At 31.1% G+C, this 18,112-nt stretch overlaps 1 protein-coding gene across 1 annotated transcript in view; it reads right to left on the bottom strand.

Annotated features, from left to right (window-relative positions):
• Positions 1–1,092: 1,092 nt before the first annotated feature.
• LOC114349375 (deubiquitinase DESI2) overlaps positions 1,093–18,112 on the bottom strand; it is a 64,000-nt gene continuing 46,980 nt past the window's right edge. Inside the window, exon 5 of the mRNA XM_050648113.1 lies at positions 1,093–17,907. Coding sequence (XP_050504070.1) covers positions 17,731–17,907 — 177 coding nt within the window. The 3' untranslated portion in view covers positions 1,093–17,730. The remainder of the gene's footprint in view (positions 17,908–18,112) is intronic.

Raw genomic sequence — 18,112 nt, 5'->3', positions numbered from 1 at the left:
TGGAGTAGGTGATTTGAGTTAAACCTTAATATTTTGAGCTACACACACCTATACATGCTATACAAACCTTAATCTACAGTTAAAATATTTCCAATTATTAATGAAACACACTGTATTGTTTTGTTTTATTTCATTATCTTTTTTTTTTCGTAATATTGACGATTTATGTAATTTCAGTAAACTGTATTTGTTATTGTTTCTTTTCCTACTCTTTGTCCATATAATGGTAAAATTTTAGGTGACAATAAAGCATATTAAATATGCTTTATTCTCACTGAAAATTTTCTATTATATTCTATGCAAGCGTTTTTGCTTCTTTTGTTGAACATTTTTTTAGCATTATGCCATATCAGTGGTGGAAAAGGGCCCCGCGACAAACTTTGATATGGGGCCCCTGTGGGACTAGCTACGCCACTGTGTGACGTCTTCAAATATTCTATTCTTTTTTTAGAACAATAGTCTATTTCATTTTTGGTAGTTCCGTTGTGCACTTTTTTTGTATAAGGTAGTTATAGCATACATGTTTTCTTCTTGTTCCAGGAATTCCATAAGTTTTTCTCCTCTTATGTTTCTTGTGCCGTATCCGAAAAATTGTCAATCTTGTTTTCAGAGTCTTCAATCTTCCTTCTAATTTTTGCTTTAAAATCTTCCATTATTCTTATTTTAGTATCTTCTCCTCTTCTTTTAACGTCTGATAGTCCAATGTATCCCAATTCCTGTTCCCCAATTCCTCTTCTAGTTCGTAGAGTTTTTCATCTTTTGCCATGTAACGGATGTTATAAGTTGCTATATGGGAGTGTGGAATAAAACCCACCTGGGATACCTTCGATGTCTCTGTTGAAATAGACATTTTTTTGGTTTTTTTAGAGGTTTTGCCTACTCCCACCAGGCTGGCCAGACGGGTTGGTGGAATAGAAGAATGTGTAATGTCAATCGTTCCAACGGAGGTTAAGCAGTGCGTCCTACTTAGTTCAACTAACACCACTCAGAAAGACAACTTTCATTGTGACTTTTAACCTGATTCGGTTTATTGAGTTGTTCTCTCCAGAGGTATACACAAATCAATGGTAGATTTAAAAATGGAACACCATAACAAATTTAACTTTTATTTAAATGATATATTTAAAATAAAATGAAATATGAAAACTACAAAAGAAAATGTTAAGACTAGACTTTTATATACATATAATTCTAATACTAAGCAACATTCAAATTAGGCCTTAAAAATTATTTATCAGTTCCGAAGGCATAATTGAATATCAATCGAAAAATAAAATAAAACAATTCAAATTTGCACTGATTTCATAAGGTTTCAATAAAACGTCCAAACTAAAATAAGAACGGCAGTGTCTAATGCTTTCCTTAATTACAGGTACTCGAACAAAGGCGATATGGTACACTCATTCATAATAGTTTAGGGCGCATCTGTTTTGAGATGGATGTTGAGAGGTGCCTCATACTTTTTTGCAGAAACTGCTTGGAAATAACTCATATAATAATAATTGGATTATCCTCCCACTCAAAAAGGTCCGGAATATTGTTTAAATAATCAAAATGTCAAAAAAGGAAAAAAATTAGATCTTTTTCTTCGTTTTTTGATTATAACTTTAAAAGTACATATTCATTTCCGAGAAAAGTTGCGTAATCAAATCTCCTACAAGATAGGATTGGTTAAAATTTTTAAAAATTGTCATCCTTGTTGCAAAATAGCAATAATTGCATACCATACCTTACATACCATAAAAAACAAGTATTCGCATTTTACTTTTTTTCAACCATTTATGCTACGCTTGGAACTTTCATATTTCATCCAGAAAAACTTTAAGATACAATAAAACAATACTGTAAATTTAATTACGATCGGTTTAACAGATTTTGAGAAAATAATTTTGCAATCCAGCTTTTGCAAAAAAAATTTGCAGGACTGAAAATAAACCAGATAGCAAGTTAATTTTTTTTACATATAGAAGAATACTGTATCTTTCATTTGCAATTTTCAAAATTAAAATCGGTTAATTAGCACTGCGTCAGGAATTTTTATAAATAAACATTAATTTTTGGTGTTACGCGCAGGACAGCGGATACGTTTGCTCTGATTGGGCATTCCAATGACCTGTCAAAAAGTATCGAATATTGCGGCTGTGGACAAACAAATGTATTGTTAATAATTGTTAGGTGTTTTAGTTTTTATTGTTGTGAGAGCAGAGACAAAAGTAAGTTTATACTTGTAGGGACTTTTTAAATAGTTTTTAAAAGCAACAGGTACTTATGTGTAAATATTTTAGTATTGTATTGGAAAATTATATATTCTACATATTTGGAAAATGTAAAATGTTCGATTTATACAATTTGATTTGCAATAAAATTTCTACCAATCTTTATCTAAAATATTATTTTCTTAATCTATATTTTGTTGTATTTTAATATTTTAATTCCACAAAAATCAAACTAATTTGATTAATTAAGACAATAAGCAAATATTATGACTAACTGTCAAAAACTTTAAAACCTTCAGTTCGCATGTCTAATTGGGTACATTTAAACAGTAAAACTATTTAAAAAGTCACTACAAGTAATAAACTTACTTATTACGTCTCTGTTCTCAAAGAATAAAAACTAAAACCCCACCTTAACAATTATTAACAATAACACATTTGTTTGTCCACAGCCGCAATATTCGATCATTTTTGACAGGTCATTTGATTGCCCAATCGGAGCATACGTATCCGCTGTCCTGCGCGTAGCACTAAAAATTAATGTTTATTTAAAAAAATTCCTGACGCCGTGCTAATTAACCGATTTTAATTTTGAAAATTGCAAATAAAATTATATTTCATATATTATATAAAAAAAAATTCAACTTGCTATCTGCTATATTTTCAGTCCTGCAAAATTTTGAAAAATTGTATTTTTTGCGAAAGCTGGATTGCAAAATTATTTTCTCAAAATCCCAACCTCTCAACATACAAATGTACTCAGATTTTTACAGATGCGCCCTGGACTATAAATAGAAATAATTAAAATAGTTAATTTTCCTTAAACATGTAAATTTGTAATAAGAAAGGCCCACAACGGGCAAGAGTTTGCAGAAGAGCTTTTGGCTTTGTCTTCTTTCACTGTACTAGACTAGATGATAAAGTAGATTTAAAAACTTGTCTTACACTTGTTTGTTGCTCAAGCTAACAACTGAGGAAAAGAATAAATATGTTTGTCGGTGACAAAACAAGTCAGGTGTCAACATTTAAATTGATGATTTAAAAATATCCGTTGGGTTCCTTAAGTTTCCTGGTTGTCAAAAAGATTACTGGTCGAAGGAATAAGATCTTACAGTCTCTTTAGAATACGAAAACTTATACGAAAACTTATACTAAAAATTATAGGAGAGTAGGTATCAATGAGGTTTTCGAAAAAAAAAAGATCAGTCACAGATTTTTACATTGAGGCAAACCGAGAAAATCTGCTAAATACTAATTATTATTAGAAATTAATATATTATTAATTAATACTGAAAAGTTCTTCCGTAAGCACTTGATGGGTGATAAACTAAACAGAAGAAGAAAAAATAAATGCATGGGAAACGAAAATATTGAGAATTTTTGGAGGTGTAAAAGAGGGGTGGTATACAGAAAAAGAGCCAATGCCGAAATCATGAGTCGTTTTAAAGGGCCTGCGTTATCAGAAATAGAAAAAGCATCAAGACTCGGTTGATGCATTTAGAAGGAATGAAAGAGAAAAAATACCAAAAATATTAGAAGATCCAGAGATGGATGACAAAAGGAGGGTAGGTCGACGAAGAAGGAGATGGTTAGATGAAGTAGAAATTGGAGAGGAAAAACTAAAAACCATAAAGAATGGAGAACAATTGTCAAGCAAGGAAAACTTAGAAATTAGAGATTTTTAGCAAAATCTTGACAGTTACAGATATTGTTTCAATTTCTAAAGAAGTACTTTATTGTTGTGCAGTGGAACGATGTTACTTCTAGTAGAATATCCCAATAGATATTAAATATATTTTTAGGATATCGCGGATATCAGGGCAACTGTTTTTAGGATATCGCGCCACTGGTATTTTCAGATAAAATCGCACTGATCATCGTCCAGTTGAATCAAACAAAATAATGGTAAAGAGATGACAGGGGCACACAGGACTATTATTTCGACGGCAAAAATTTAATTACTGTCAAATGGGCCGACAGATAAGTTATAAGTAGAAAAGTTTACATAATTAAAATACCACTAGAGACAGATGCAGTAACTGTCTTCTTCTTCTTCTTCTTTAGCTCATTTCTATCCAACTTTGGACATACGCCTTCCCCAAATTTTTCCATATCTGTCTGTCCTTGGCTGCGCTTTTCTTGTGAGTTCCTGCAGCTTTTACAACATCATCCTTCCATCGCATCTTAAGTCCACGGTCTCCAGTTTTGTATTTCAGCATTCCATATTTTATCTTCCTGTCTCGCAAATCTCCACTTAACCCTGTTATATGTTCTGTTAACTTTTTTGCTTTTGTTTTCTCTCTTATCCATGTGTTTGATTTTCCGTCTTGCAGTTTTATTCCCAACATCGATCTTTCCATTTTCTTTGAGATATTTTTATTTTGTTTATGTTGGAATTTGTTAATGTCCATGTTTCTGAGCCATACGTCAGATCAGGAAGGATGCACTAATCCAATACACGGGTTTTTAGGTACTGTTGTATCTTTGTGCTTTTTAGTATCCAGCTTAACTTTCCAAACACTGCCCACGCCAATTTAATTCTTCTCTGTACTTCAATTGTTTGGTTCTCTTTATTAGCTTTGATTATTTGACCCAGGTATACAGTGATGAGCGCACTAACAACCGGCAAAATAGCTCAAAAGATGGAAAACATAATACATTGCGAAACAAAAAAAGATGAAACTACTGGAGGTGTAAATTATTGTTATAAACGTATTAATTAACATTACATTACATAGTTTCCCACCTTTAGACGTCTGTGACAGGAGTATTTTATAAAATTCTACTGTCACAATGACAGTTTCATACTCCTCTGATACGTCTAAAGGTGGGAAACTATGTAATGTAATGTTAATTAATACGTTTATAACAATAATTTCTACCTCCACTAGTTTCATCTCTTTTTGTTTCGCAATGTATTATGTTTTCCATCTTTTGAGCTAGTTTGCCGGTTAATAGCGCGCTCATCACTGTATATGTATATTACTCAACATACTCAATATTTACGTTATTTATTACTGGCATTTGTATTTATGATTTTTGTTTTAATCATGTTCATTTTTAATCCTATCTTCTCTGATGCTTATGCTAGTTGAGTCAGCATTGTGGCTAGTTCTTCTTGGTTGGTTGTAATAAGAACAACATCATCGCAATATCTGAGGTGATTGAGTTTCGTTCTGTTTACGTTGATACCCATGTCTTCCCATTCCAGTTATTTAAAGACGACTTCCAAAGCTAAGGTGAAGAGTTTTGTGGATATTACATGATATTACATGAATAACTGTCTAGATTTATTGAAATTAAGAAAATAGTAGAAACATTAAAATAGCATATTTAAGGCAATTAAATATTTCAATTATTTCTATTTTAATCCTAACGAACTCAATTCAAAACATTTTAAGATTAACTACCTGTGTTACACCGATACCAGTTCAATGTTAAGGTAATAAAACAATCTGTAGCACTTAAAATTGTTAAAATAGCTGCCAGATCTTGTAACATATTTAACTCTTCACTATTTGCTATAATATGCAAGACACTATTTTAACTTGGCACTAAGTTGTAACATACAATTTGATCGAAAATTCAATTTAATGTCCATATAAAAATCCTTACCAACAAATATACAGCTTACCTATCAAAGTTGTATAAATAGTCTAGTAAAAAACTAAAACAGTTTTAAAAAGTTCCAAACAACCAATTATTCAAAATGTCATAAACCTTATATTGAAAAACTGATATTTCCGTGCTTTTATGATCACAAAACACCTCGTCCTAAACTCTCTTCCGTACTCTGAGTTTTTCCAATGTTGAAAAAAAATTATAACGAAAAATATCTTAGGTAATTTTATTAAGATACTTTTATATCACAATTAATAGATAAAACTAATAATAATTATGACAACCGTAGCAATCTGCGAAGGTGCAACGTACCTTTACCATTGTTTATGTAGAATTGTAAATATTTTATCTTATATTTTTAAGTCTCCTGTATATAATTTTTCTTAATAATTATTAAGAGCACGAAATAAGAGTTTCACACATATGGACCTACGTCGGCCCAGATGGGTGGAACGGATTGGGATTACTACGGTAGCCCAACCGGCGCGAACTACTTTTAACTTTTAATCTTTAAGACATAAGAATAACATTCGCCACTGGGTAACCCTATTTTTATTACTAATAGGGAACGAAATTTATTGCAGTAGAATTTTAATAGTTGCGGATTTAAGCATGAAGAGGGGAAGAAAGGAGGCGGTTTTGGTTAGTGTGGGAATCAATACAGTTAGTCGATTTTAACATCAGAACCTCGACGGACGTGTTATTTGGGATAATCGAAAAAGACGCAACTTAAAGAGACGCTTTAAGACGGGTATTATGACAAGCCGGTTATAATATTGATTAGACGCAATTATTTCCAAATACATTTCTTTTTGTAAGAACACGTAAAATTTTGGTCGCAATTACACAAACACTTTTACATTTAGTCAACTTAATAGTATCCATAATTTAGTTGTCTATTTTATTAATTAAAACTGTTAAGCCTCATACGGACTTTTATTACGATTGTCTTTAAGGAATCCTATATTTATATTGTAATAGTTGGTAAACGTAACGAGCAAATTTGTTTGATTCTAATTGAGACAGTCACCAGAATGTCACCACCATTTCTGTCAGGGTTGCAATGTCACGCGTAACTACGATAAATCCAAAATGCATAGACACCAAGTTGGATACGATCCTATTCATAACACACCCAACTCGCATACATATTAAGAAAAATAAATATAATTGAAGAATATATTTAGAAAGTGAATTAATGATGTCATACTACTATAGATTATTTCTTAAACAATGATTATACATATAATAGCATGACATCATTAATTCAATTTCTAAATTATATTCTTCCATATATTTATTTTTCTTAATATTATACTACTATACATTATACATATAATAGCATGACATCATTAATTCAATTTCTAAATTATATCCTTCCATATATTTATTTTCAACGAAAACTTTTCGTTTATAAATTCGCAAGTGTGTGTGTTATTGCGTTGCCGCTCCTGAAATACCTAGAGGCCACCTAGCGACGGATTCCTATGTAGTTTTGTCTTCTGAATCCAAATCTGAAAACGGCATTTCGCTATCTCTAACCATCTTCGAGATATCCGACCTCAAAGTCGTCATTGTGACGTCACAAGCCTCCTTTAAATTGTCATTTTCTTCCGACATAGAAACGTCAACTCTACTTTGTTTTCGTTTGACGCAACTAAACGTCAACATAAAATTAAAATGTCAGATAAACAAATTTTATTTATTTATGTTAATGTAATGTTAAATTACACTTCACTATTTTCAAGGAAAACTGTTTATTTTGTATTTATTTATTTTTACTAGATATCAAATCTATATTATATGAGGTATGTCAAAAAATATGAAGTTCGATCAAGATTAAAGTGTCTTTATTTTTCACAATATTGAAAAGTGTTATTATAAAAAGTTGTTTGGAGTTAAAAACTATGTTCTAATATGCAATTACTTGTACATCCTTCTAAAGATAAAAAAAATATTTGAAAATTTTTCTTAAATTACGAATACCAATATCATTTTCATTCCTAACTCTTTTATTATTAATTTTACGAAGAAAAGTTATTCTTCATAAAAAGATCTGCATGGTCTAAAATCTAAGATCCAATCATCATATATCAAATTTTATCAATTTTATTCGAGGTATGTCAAAAAATATGAATTTCGCTCGAGAGTAGAGTACCTTTATAGTTCACAATATTTAAATTAGGATATAATTGCATATTAAAACATAGCATTTAATACAAAACAACTTTTCATAATAGAAATTTTCCATATTATGAATTTAAATACATACGTAAATAAACAAAGTTTTCGTTATGATAATGCTCGCATTTTCAGCTTGTTCTTAATATTCTTAGTTACGCGTGACATTGCAACCCGGACAGAAATGGTGATGACATTTGGTGACTGTCTCAATTAGAATCAAACAAATTTACTCGTTACGTTGACCAACTATTACTATATAAACAATGCGTTTACCTTTTAGTTTATAGACACCTATAGACTTTTTAAACATATACGAAATATCTAAACTCACAAGAATATTTCGAGGATCGATCTTTAGGGGAAAAATCAACCTAATGAAATGTAAGTAATTGCGGACATACAAAAAGAGCGACTGGTATAAGGTATATAATATATAATTGGTGTGATAAGATTTTACGATTTTGTATGTTCTTGAATTAATGGTAATGACAATAGAAAACACCATCTGAACCCATAAGGCAACGTTGAAAAATACGAGAAAACTATTATCGCTCTATTTGCGAAGTTTGAATAATTGGTCGTATCAGTGGTATAACTGTATAAATACCTTTTAATGTATGTACTTTATCAAATTAATAACAGATTTATAAAATATTTTCGATTAAATGCAACAGTTTAAAAATACACTAGTAAAATCCCATCAAATCGATCATAGAGTACATATTTCATTAATAATTGTACATAAATAAACTGGAAAATTCTGACTAAATAAATCAATAATAAGAAAATAAAAACATGAAGTTTTAGGGTCATTCCATTTCAAATCACTCAATTTTGGAGCAAAAAAAATTTTGGACCTCCGATTTGTCTGAAAATTGGTATATAGCTTCTGCGGGACGTAAAAATAAGATATTTAAGGTCAAAAAATCTTCTTCTTTTTTTCTCAAAATGTTATTTTATGCGATTTTACAGTGATTTGGTGTTTATTTATACAAATTTGCATTTTCTATCGTAAAGTATCAATGGAAAACATATTTTAATAGAAGGGACTCAAAAATGTCATTATATGGCATTATAACAAGTTACTTTGATTCAAAACAAGCTTTTGATCAAATTTTATAGTGTAGAAAACGTTAAAATACCGTTTTTTACATTTTTCTCCATTCCCAAAATACATCATAATCGATTTGGCTGAAAATTTGCCCACAAATAGACAAAACATAGGACTTTAAGTGGTGAGAAGGATTTGAATTATATTACAATACCAAAAAAGTTACATGCAATAATATAGTCAAAAATATAGGCGTCTACTGTAAGTAAAATTAACTCGAAAATAACGACCTCATGACAAAAATTGTTAAAAAGAAATTGTAATAATTGTAAACACGATTTATTTGGAACAATTTCAGTTCCTACCATTTTTGTCGAAAAGTTAAAAATGGTTCTCCTTTAAAATCAAAGATGGCTGCTAACGTAACGGAGGAATTCATTCGTGATTTTAAATTTAGGCTACTATTAACTCCCCTAAAGATCAGAAAAATAAAATTTTGGGCAGCTCGGCATTCACGGTCAAATGCTATCCCGACTGGACTAATATATACTTTTGAGTCTGATATTACTGCATGTAACTTTTTTGGTATTGTAATATAATTCAAATCCTTCTAACCACTTAAAACTCCTATTTTTTGGCTATCTGTGGGCAAATTTTCAGCCAAATCGATGATGATGTATTTTGGGAATGGAAGAAAATGTAAAAAACGGTATTTTAACGTTTTTTACACTATAAAATTTGATCAAAAACTTGTTTTAATTCAAAATAACTTGTTATAATGCCATATAATGACATTTTTGAGTCCTTTCTATTAAAATATTATGTTTTTCATTGATACTTTACGACAGAAAATGCAAATTTGTTTAAATAAACACGAAATCACTGTAAAATCGCATAAAATAACATTTTGAGAAAAAAAGAAGAAGATTTTTTGACCTTAAATATCTTATTTTTACGTCTCGCAGAAGCTATATACCAATTTTCAGACAAATCGGAGTTCCAAAATTTTTTGCCTGAGTGATTTGACATGGAATGTACGTTTATATGAAAACATGTTTTAACGTTTTTTTTAAACATGTACGTTTTTTGTTAATCCCTGTTAATGTATTGCATCGTCTTAGAAAAATACAAGTACTAAAAGGTGCCTTATCTCTAGAATATGTACCTGAAACCAACGAATAGAGACACATACATTTCAAAAGGGACAAAGGGTCACGGTTAATATACTTCAAAATACTCATGTAGATGGTTTAACCAGTGACATGCGGTATGCCATACCGCGCCGAAAATATATTTTGTTGTAAAACTTGTTTTATAAAACATTCCTTGAACACCATCTGTGTACCTTCAAGTGGTGTGTACCTGTACCTGCTCCCAACTGCAGCTGTTGTAGTATGGTTTAGTCTTTGAGCTACGTTGACGTAGTTTTCTTGCGGTATCACGTACCGCATGTCACTGTTTACGTTTCTAATAGTTAAAAGCAGTTCATTCAGTAATCTTTCGCCATTAGTATGGTAGCAAGTTCATCCACTTGTTCTACTTTTTCAAGTGCTTTCAACATTATTTTACTATTTTTTAGTTACCATTACCAATACTAGCTTTTTGTAATTTAGTTTATAAATAATTTTGTAAGAACCTCCATCATTTATTTAATATTATGCAAGCGTTCGTAATTTTCTTGAAAAAATTAAGTGTATTTTATTTGGAGCACTATTCCATAGTTGATATAGAAAACAAATACACTGACATAAGACGAATTCATATTGAAAACAAAGCAGAATAGGTAACGGTATCACATACCGCATGTCAGAATCTACGTTCTGAAACATCCATGTCTGTAGTTAAGGGTTAAATTAAGAATTTGAATCACAATATTGTACATAGTTCTAAAAATATGTATATTGTGATGTGATATGTATTTGTGTTGAGAGCATACAGTAGCGATCAACAGGTAGCAACAAACGCGGTCCAAGATTGCGGCTGTAATTTTGAATATTTTGTCGAGATATTTGGCACACATATTCATAATATAATAAAGAATGGCGGTACAGAGTCCAATTTTAGAAATATCTTATTATGTGGAAATTACTCTATAACTAAAGAAAATACTGCAAAAAGGAGCCTGTACCGCCATTAAGAAGAACAAATTAATATACTTTCTTCGAATAAATTTTTTTATCCCAGGCCTAGATTTTGTGTCATTTTGGACCTACTAAAATTTTTTATTTCTTACAAGAAATCGAACATATTACAGTGGAACCTCGATAAGTCGGATTAATCGGGACCGCGGCCGATCCGGGTTATCGAAAATCCGGATTAGCCGGAGAATATGGTAAAATTAATAAAATACATATAAATAATAAACAAAGACACATTATAATTGCAAAAACATGAAATATATATGCACAATACATCTAAATTACGTACAATTGTATACAGTATTGTTTATTTTTGGTAAAAAACTCTGTCAAAATGAAAAAATCTTTGTTTTGTCTGATGAAAATCGGTCCGGGTTAGCCGAACTTCCGGGTAATCGGAGGCCGACTTATCGGGATTCCACTGTATAACCAATTACGTAACATAGAGAAATTCAGACGTGTGATGGATGACCAAAGTTATCTTTAACGTTTGAGTTAAAGTTAAGATTACTCTCAGGTATAACGATGTCCATAACTATTTAGGTAAAATTGGGTGTGATGTATTCTTCACAGTTATGAGATAGTTATTTTTTCAACGCTATATTAGAAATAACATTTTAGGAACAAAGTTTGACGTAACAAAGAGAACCTTATGTAGAAATAGTACAAAATGGAGTGAGCGCGAGAAATTGTTCGGAACATGCTACAGGATTGACCGAACATCTGTTCGGGTTCGGTGGTGTTTCAAACGGTAGATAGAAACAGGGTTGCCAGATTGGTGTATTTTCCCACAATTTTGGGGTAATTTGAAAGCGTCTAGGGAAATTTTTCTAAGCAGAAATTGTAGTGTGACGTATATTATACTCCCATATAATCGAAGACGATAGGAACTATTAATTATTGTCAGAGCCCTCGTTGATAAGTAGTATAATTTTGGTTTACTGTTCTCTTCAATTGACTACTAATTTATTAAAATGCGACAAAAATTTAAATTTGGGGTATTTTAGCTTCAATTTGAGGGAATTTCAGTTTCTGAGTGGGGGATTTATAAAATATCATCTGGCAACTCTGGATAGAAAGCTCAGTAGGTACTTAAAATAAAATTTCAACTTATATCTCTCGATTTGATTTTTGTATAATTTTTAAAATTGTATTAACCTTCTATAATTAATTATTAAATTATTACTAAATTCACTTGATTTCTGTCTAAAAACAAGTCAAAAGATGAACGTAACCTTACATATACTTACATAACTACAAAGTTATCTCATAACTTGAGGTTTAACGTCACGTTATAAAGTGACAGTTGATATATCAGATAATTCAAGAACTGTCAAGAAATAACGCAAGTAGGTAGTTAAGTTAAATATGATACATCACACCAATTCGAGGATTATAACTTAACTACAGGATAACTTTACGTTAAAGATAACTTCGGTCATCCATCACACGGCTGACTGTCACTGTCATTTTAACAAACCTGCGTCAAATTTTCTCTTACCTTCTGATCTTTATCGATATCTGTTCAGTGCAGTAGTGTATCATTTTAAGAATTCGTTATTGTTGTTTCATAGGAAAGTAGTGTTTATTTATAGTTAATTTGTTATATTTTTTTTTGTGTAATAGAACCACCGAACAACCCGAAGGCACAGTCGACTCGGCGGGAAGAGTTCGCGCATCTGGTTTGCGCACGGCTGGCGGCCATTTTTTCGGTCCACAGGTCCGCTGCTGACACGATCAATTTGTGATTGTTGTTGTCAGATCACGCTTGTTTCGGGGTTACTTTGATTTTGTGTTGTTCTGTTCGGTGATTTTGTTTTTGTGCATTGTGCAATAATAATTATGGATATGGACAAAAAGAAAGGCAGTTCGAATTTAATCTGTGCAGCGATCAACTGTAAAAACACGGTATCAAATTTCAGCTATAGTTTTTTCCGTTTTCCAAAAGACGAATCAAGGTAAGCATTTTTAAATTCACAATGTTTTTATAAATGTTTATGTACTTAAATGGATAGGTACTTGAAAATTTGGTATTAACTATGAAACTTTACCTAATATTATTTTCAATGGGAAATAAGCCACAATTTTACCAAAAAAATGATTTTATTAACGTTTCGACGCCCAAGTCAGGTGTTCTTGTTAAAATACAAAATAATTCTTGTATTCAATCATTGAAAATAGTTGATTATAAAAATGCCACAAGGAAATAGCTTCAGAACAAAACTTTACCTATATTATGTATACAGGGTGTCCAGAAACTCTACCGACAAACGAAGACAGGAGACTCCTCATATAATTTTAAGACATTTAAACCCAATTCATCTAGTCCGAAAATGCTTCCTAAGGGAGCTAGAGCTCTTTGAAGATGGCGTCTTATAATTAGTTTTTCTTAGATACCTCCAGAACCCTTGTATTTAGAAAAACAACAATTGGTACACACATTTATCTTCTAAAGATGCATCGATTTCATTAATCGTGAATTTCTAGTACCGGTCATAGGCGTCCGTTATGGGTAGGGCAACGGTTATTTTATCGCATAACTTTTTTATCTTTAACTTTTAAGCATTTTTGATATTGGATTATTATACTGTGTGATATTCTAGTACTAAAAGGTGCTCTTGATTTAAGTCCGTAGGACACGCCGTTTTCTAGAAAAATCGATTTGAAAATTTTTCGTCTTTTAAATTTGAAAAAAAAACTGCAAGTTTTCAAAAAAAAAACAGTGTATTTTACTAACTTATACCAAGAGTAACTTTTAGTACTAGAATAGCTCATTATTTAATAATCTAAAGTCACAAATTCTTAAAAATTAAAGGCAAAAAAGTTATGCGATAAAATAACTCTTGACCTACCCAAAACGGACGCATATGACCGGTACTATAAATTCGCAATTAATGAAATCGATTCATCTCTGGAATATAAATAAACGTAACAATTTTCGTTTTTCTAACTGTTTTTTTTTTTATTTTTTTTTGGAAATTCAAGAAACGAAAAATTTTAAAATCGATTTTTTTAGAAAACCGTGTGTTCTACCGACTTAAAGGAAGAGTACCTTTTAGTACTAGGATACCTCATAATTTAATAATCCAGTGTCAAAAATGCTTAAAAGTTAAAGACATAAAAGTTATCCGATAAAATAACCGTTGCCCTACCCAAAACTGACGCCTATGACCGGTACTAAAAGTTCACAATAAATGTAATCGATTTATCTCTGAAAGATAAATATGCGTACCAATTCTCATGATTCTAAATGAGAGCGTTCTGGAGTTATTTAAGAAAAACTAATTACAAGACGGCATATTTAAAGAGCTCTAGCCCTCTTAGGAAGCATTTTCGGACTAGAAGAATTAGGTTAAAATGTCTTAAATTTATCTGAGGAATCTCCTGTCTTCGTTTGTCGGTAGAGTTTTTGGACACCCTGTATATAAAATATTGTTGAAAACGTACTTATACATACATTTTGTTATTGTAGAGCTTGGAACTCCTATTTTTTGTACAAAAAAAATACAGAAATAGAGATAAAATACATAGAATACAGAGAAGCTCTTATTAGATCGCTATTAGGTCTCGATATATTTTTTAATTAAAATTATATGTTAAATAAGTTTAAAGTAAATAAATTTTATTTGATACACTTATTTGAAAAATCAACACCGGTGCTGCAACATATATTTAAGCAAAGCCGGATCTGACCACTTGGACCGATAAAATGGCGCAAGGTCACAGAATCTGTCCCACAGCTAAACAATGAAATTTATTGAAGTGCACCTTCGGGTTGTTCGGTGATAGAACTAAGTTGGCCTATTTGAAAAAATAGATTATTGTTAATTGTGAGTTTTAGTTATATGTAGGTAAGTATATTTTACGTAAAAATATTTCGAATTCTAATGCGAGTATATAAAGTTTTAGGAGGATTTTTTATTCTAAAAATATTATCAATAGTTTAAAAAATGGCAAAAGGTCATTTAAATTATATTTAAAAAAAAAGGGGTTGAAACTAGTTAGAGTGCGTTAGGCGCTCTGTGAACTAAATAAAATAAGACGGCTCTTGTTTCGCTTCACAACGAAATGACTATTTATTATTTAATTATTATTATTTCGTGCAAATACCTGTTAACTTAAAATTTTCACCCATTTTGGTTTATTTTTAAATATTTATTTACTAATAATAAAATTGTTTTCTATTACTTCTATTTAGCGCGCCTATGAGTCAATTGATCAGATAATTGTCAAAATATTGATTTTACTAGGTAAAGGTAGATACTATCTCTCGAAGTTATATTGATGACGCGCTACTGTATGCTCTTAAAAGTCAAAATATTATTTTTGATTTTCCAAAATGGTATCTAATATTGCTGATTTGTCGAGTCAGAGCTTGTGCTCTGACAACTTTTACTAATATAGTAAAGCTCTATTACAGATGTTTATGTATAGTGAAATGTTTTCCAAATTCCAAAAGACAGCTTGTTGGCACTGTAGATACAAAACGTAAACTGAGTTCTTCTAAAGTAGTCAATACAAAATTAAAACAAGTTGAAATTTCGGTTTCAAGTTAAAAACTCCAGTCCCATCAAAAATGGATTTCAGGAAAAAAATCTGCTAATAAAGATTCTAATAAAAAATGATCATTCGTTGTCATTTATAAACTAGAAATTTCACAAGATTGAAGAAGGAAAACAACAAAACACCAAAAACTCCGTTTAAACATCATTATGTAACAGGTTTGTCAGAAAAAATTAAAGAGGATAGGAAATAAATACATCATAGCAACAACATTTAAAACAACCAACGCCCATATCTCTTGTTTCCATAACCAAAGCCAACAACACACGGGAGAAATCAAAGAACTGCATTTATAAAATACCTTGGGAATTGTGAATGTAAACATTTTTTATCCATACTTCGTGCTATCTACTCTCATAACATCACTTGGAACTGAATTGGTCATGTATTTTGTTTTTTGAGAAAGTTTATGTTCAGGCCTACTTGTTCTATCGCCTGTTTTAGTTCTTCCCTCATTTTGTGAGCGTCATTTAAACTCTCTGCTATAGGGACAATGTCATCTGCAAAGCGCAAGTGGCTCAGATATTCACCATCAATATTTATTCCCCTTTTAGCCCAATCCAGTTTTTTAAATGCATATTTCAGAGCTGTAGTAAATAGTTAAGTTCAGTTAAAAACTTATTAAGATTGATTGCCGACTACTCCGATGGGAGCGTGCCGGCCTTCTTCGATGATGCCGGCTACTCCTATCGGAGTATAGATCACATAATCGAAGTAAGACTCACGGAGTAGCCAGCGTTGCCGAAGGAGGCAGTTTTGTCCGTCGGCAATCAACCAACTGTTAAGCACCCAAAAACGTCTTATTCGCAAAATTAAATTCCGACAGAGGGCGCTCAAAATTTCAAAGATGGACGATAACTCTAGAAAAACAATTGATTTTGTCATTTGACCTCACAGTTCTAAAACGTTAAATTAAAATCATTTACACGAGTGTTTTGCCAAAGTAACCACTAAGTTTTGCCACTAAGACATCTTATAGGTTAAAGACGACTCAAAATTATGTTTCATCTGTATGCATTCATTAAAATTTGATGCTAACTACTGATTTGTTTTTACCTTTTTTTTAATAAAAAAATCTGGCCCCCCGATAATCACACAGCTATCTATAATCACAATCTATCTTAGAATTTTTAATTTTGTTTTTAATTTAATTAATAGGTACACTACAATTTATTTTAGGCCAACAGGTAACAATTTTTAGTTAAATAAAAACTGGAAACTAAGTAGGTGAATTTATCTTATAATAATTGTGTTCTGGAAATTATGAGGTGATCGGAATATTTTGCATAACAATGTACATTCTATGTACAGAATATACACTACATTTTATTTAATTATTTAATTTTGCAGTCGCTTAAACAATAAAAAATACTACGTTTAATACAAACGTTAAATTAACAAAACGTGTGATTTGGCGTTGGTTAGTTTACGTCATTACGTAGAGTATAATAGGAATAATTACTGAGGAACACTGCAATAGTTTTTTAAGTCGAAATCATTGTTAATAACAACATAAATTGACCGCAAATATGTACACCAATTAATGACAAAGTCAATGTTTTCCTAGAGTTGATGCTTTTCAAATTCGCCACCAGGCGTCGCCCACTTTGCGGTTCCTCGCCAATTAATTTGTTCTACATTGTACTCTTCTTATACTTTTGCCAGTTAATCCATGTACCTGTATTAATTAAACAACTCTTTATAAACTCATTACCTATTTTAAGGAACCAAATGCATGCCAGTCTTTAAGTATCTCAAAAGGTATTTATACAAATTTACCTGGCATAAAAAATTATCTAAATAAAAAATGCTAATTTACTACTTTCAAAAATTTAAAAATATCATATTAGTAAAACATCAGTTCGACAAACAAATGATTATTTAGAATGATGAAAAATGTTTGTGAAATAAAGGTTAAAATTCACTGATAATACACAGAAATATTGTTTTTCACATTTCAAAATGGCGATGTGGATGCTTCCGAGCATGTCGAATCTTGCCGACAGCTGAGCGAGTGTTGAAGAGCCATCGGCATTAGCCACTCTTTCGGTAGGCAGCGTTCCAAGAATGGGACCCAACTGCTGAAATATGCCAGTCTGTTAATCCAAGGGGGAATATCTTGCCCACATAATATCTAAATATAAAAAATATATTAATATTAATTAATTATGTACAAAGTTGTTCAAGATATGTTTATCAATGTCATTACCATAAATAGAATAACTTTAATATTTTATATACTCAGGCTCTGGTGCAAAAAATTCAGTGTAGATTGTAGATATGTAGATATGTAGATATGTAGATACCCGTTACCGCCCACAAAAATAACATACTACTGT

This window comes from Diabrotica virgifera, chromosome 4, assembly GCF_917563875.1.
Source record: "Diabrotica virgifera virgifera chromosome 4, PGI_DIABVI_V3a".
In the NCBI taxonomy this organism is placed as follows: Eukaryota; Metazoa; Arthropoda; class Insecta; order Coleoptera; family Chrysomelidae; genus Diabrotica; species Diabrotica virgifera.
Note: the sequence above shows the minus strand (reverse complement) of the source record. Positions and strands in the feature narration are given on the sequence as shown.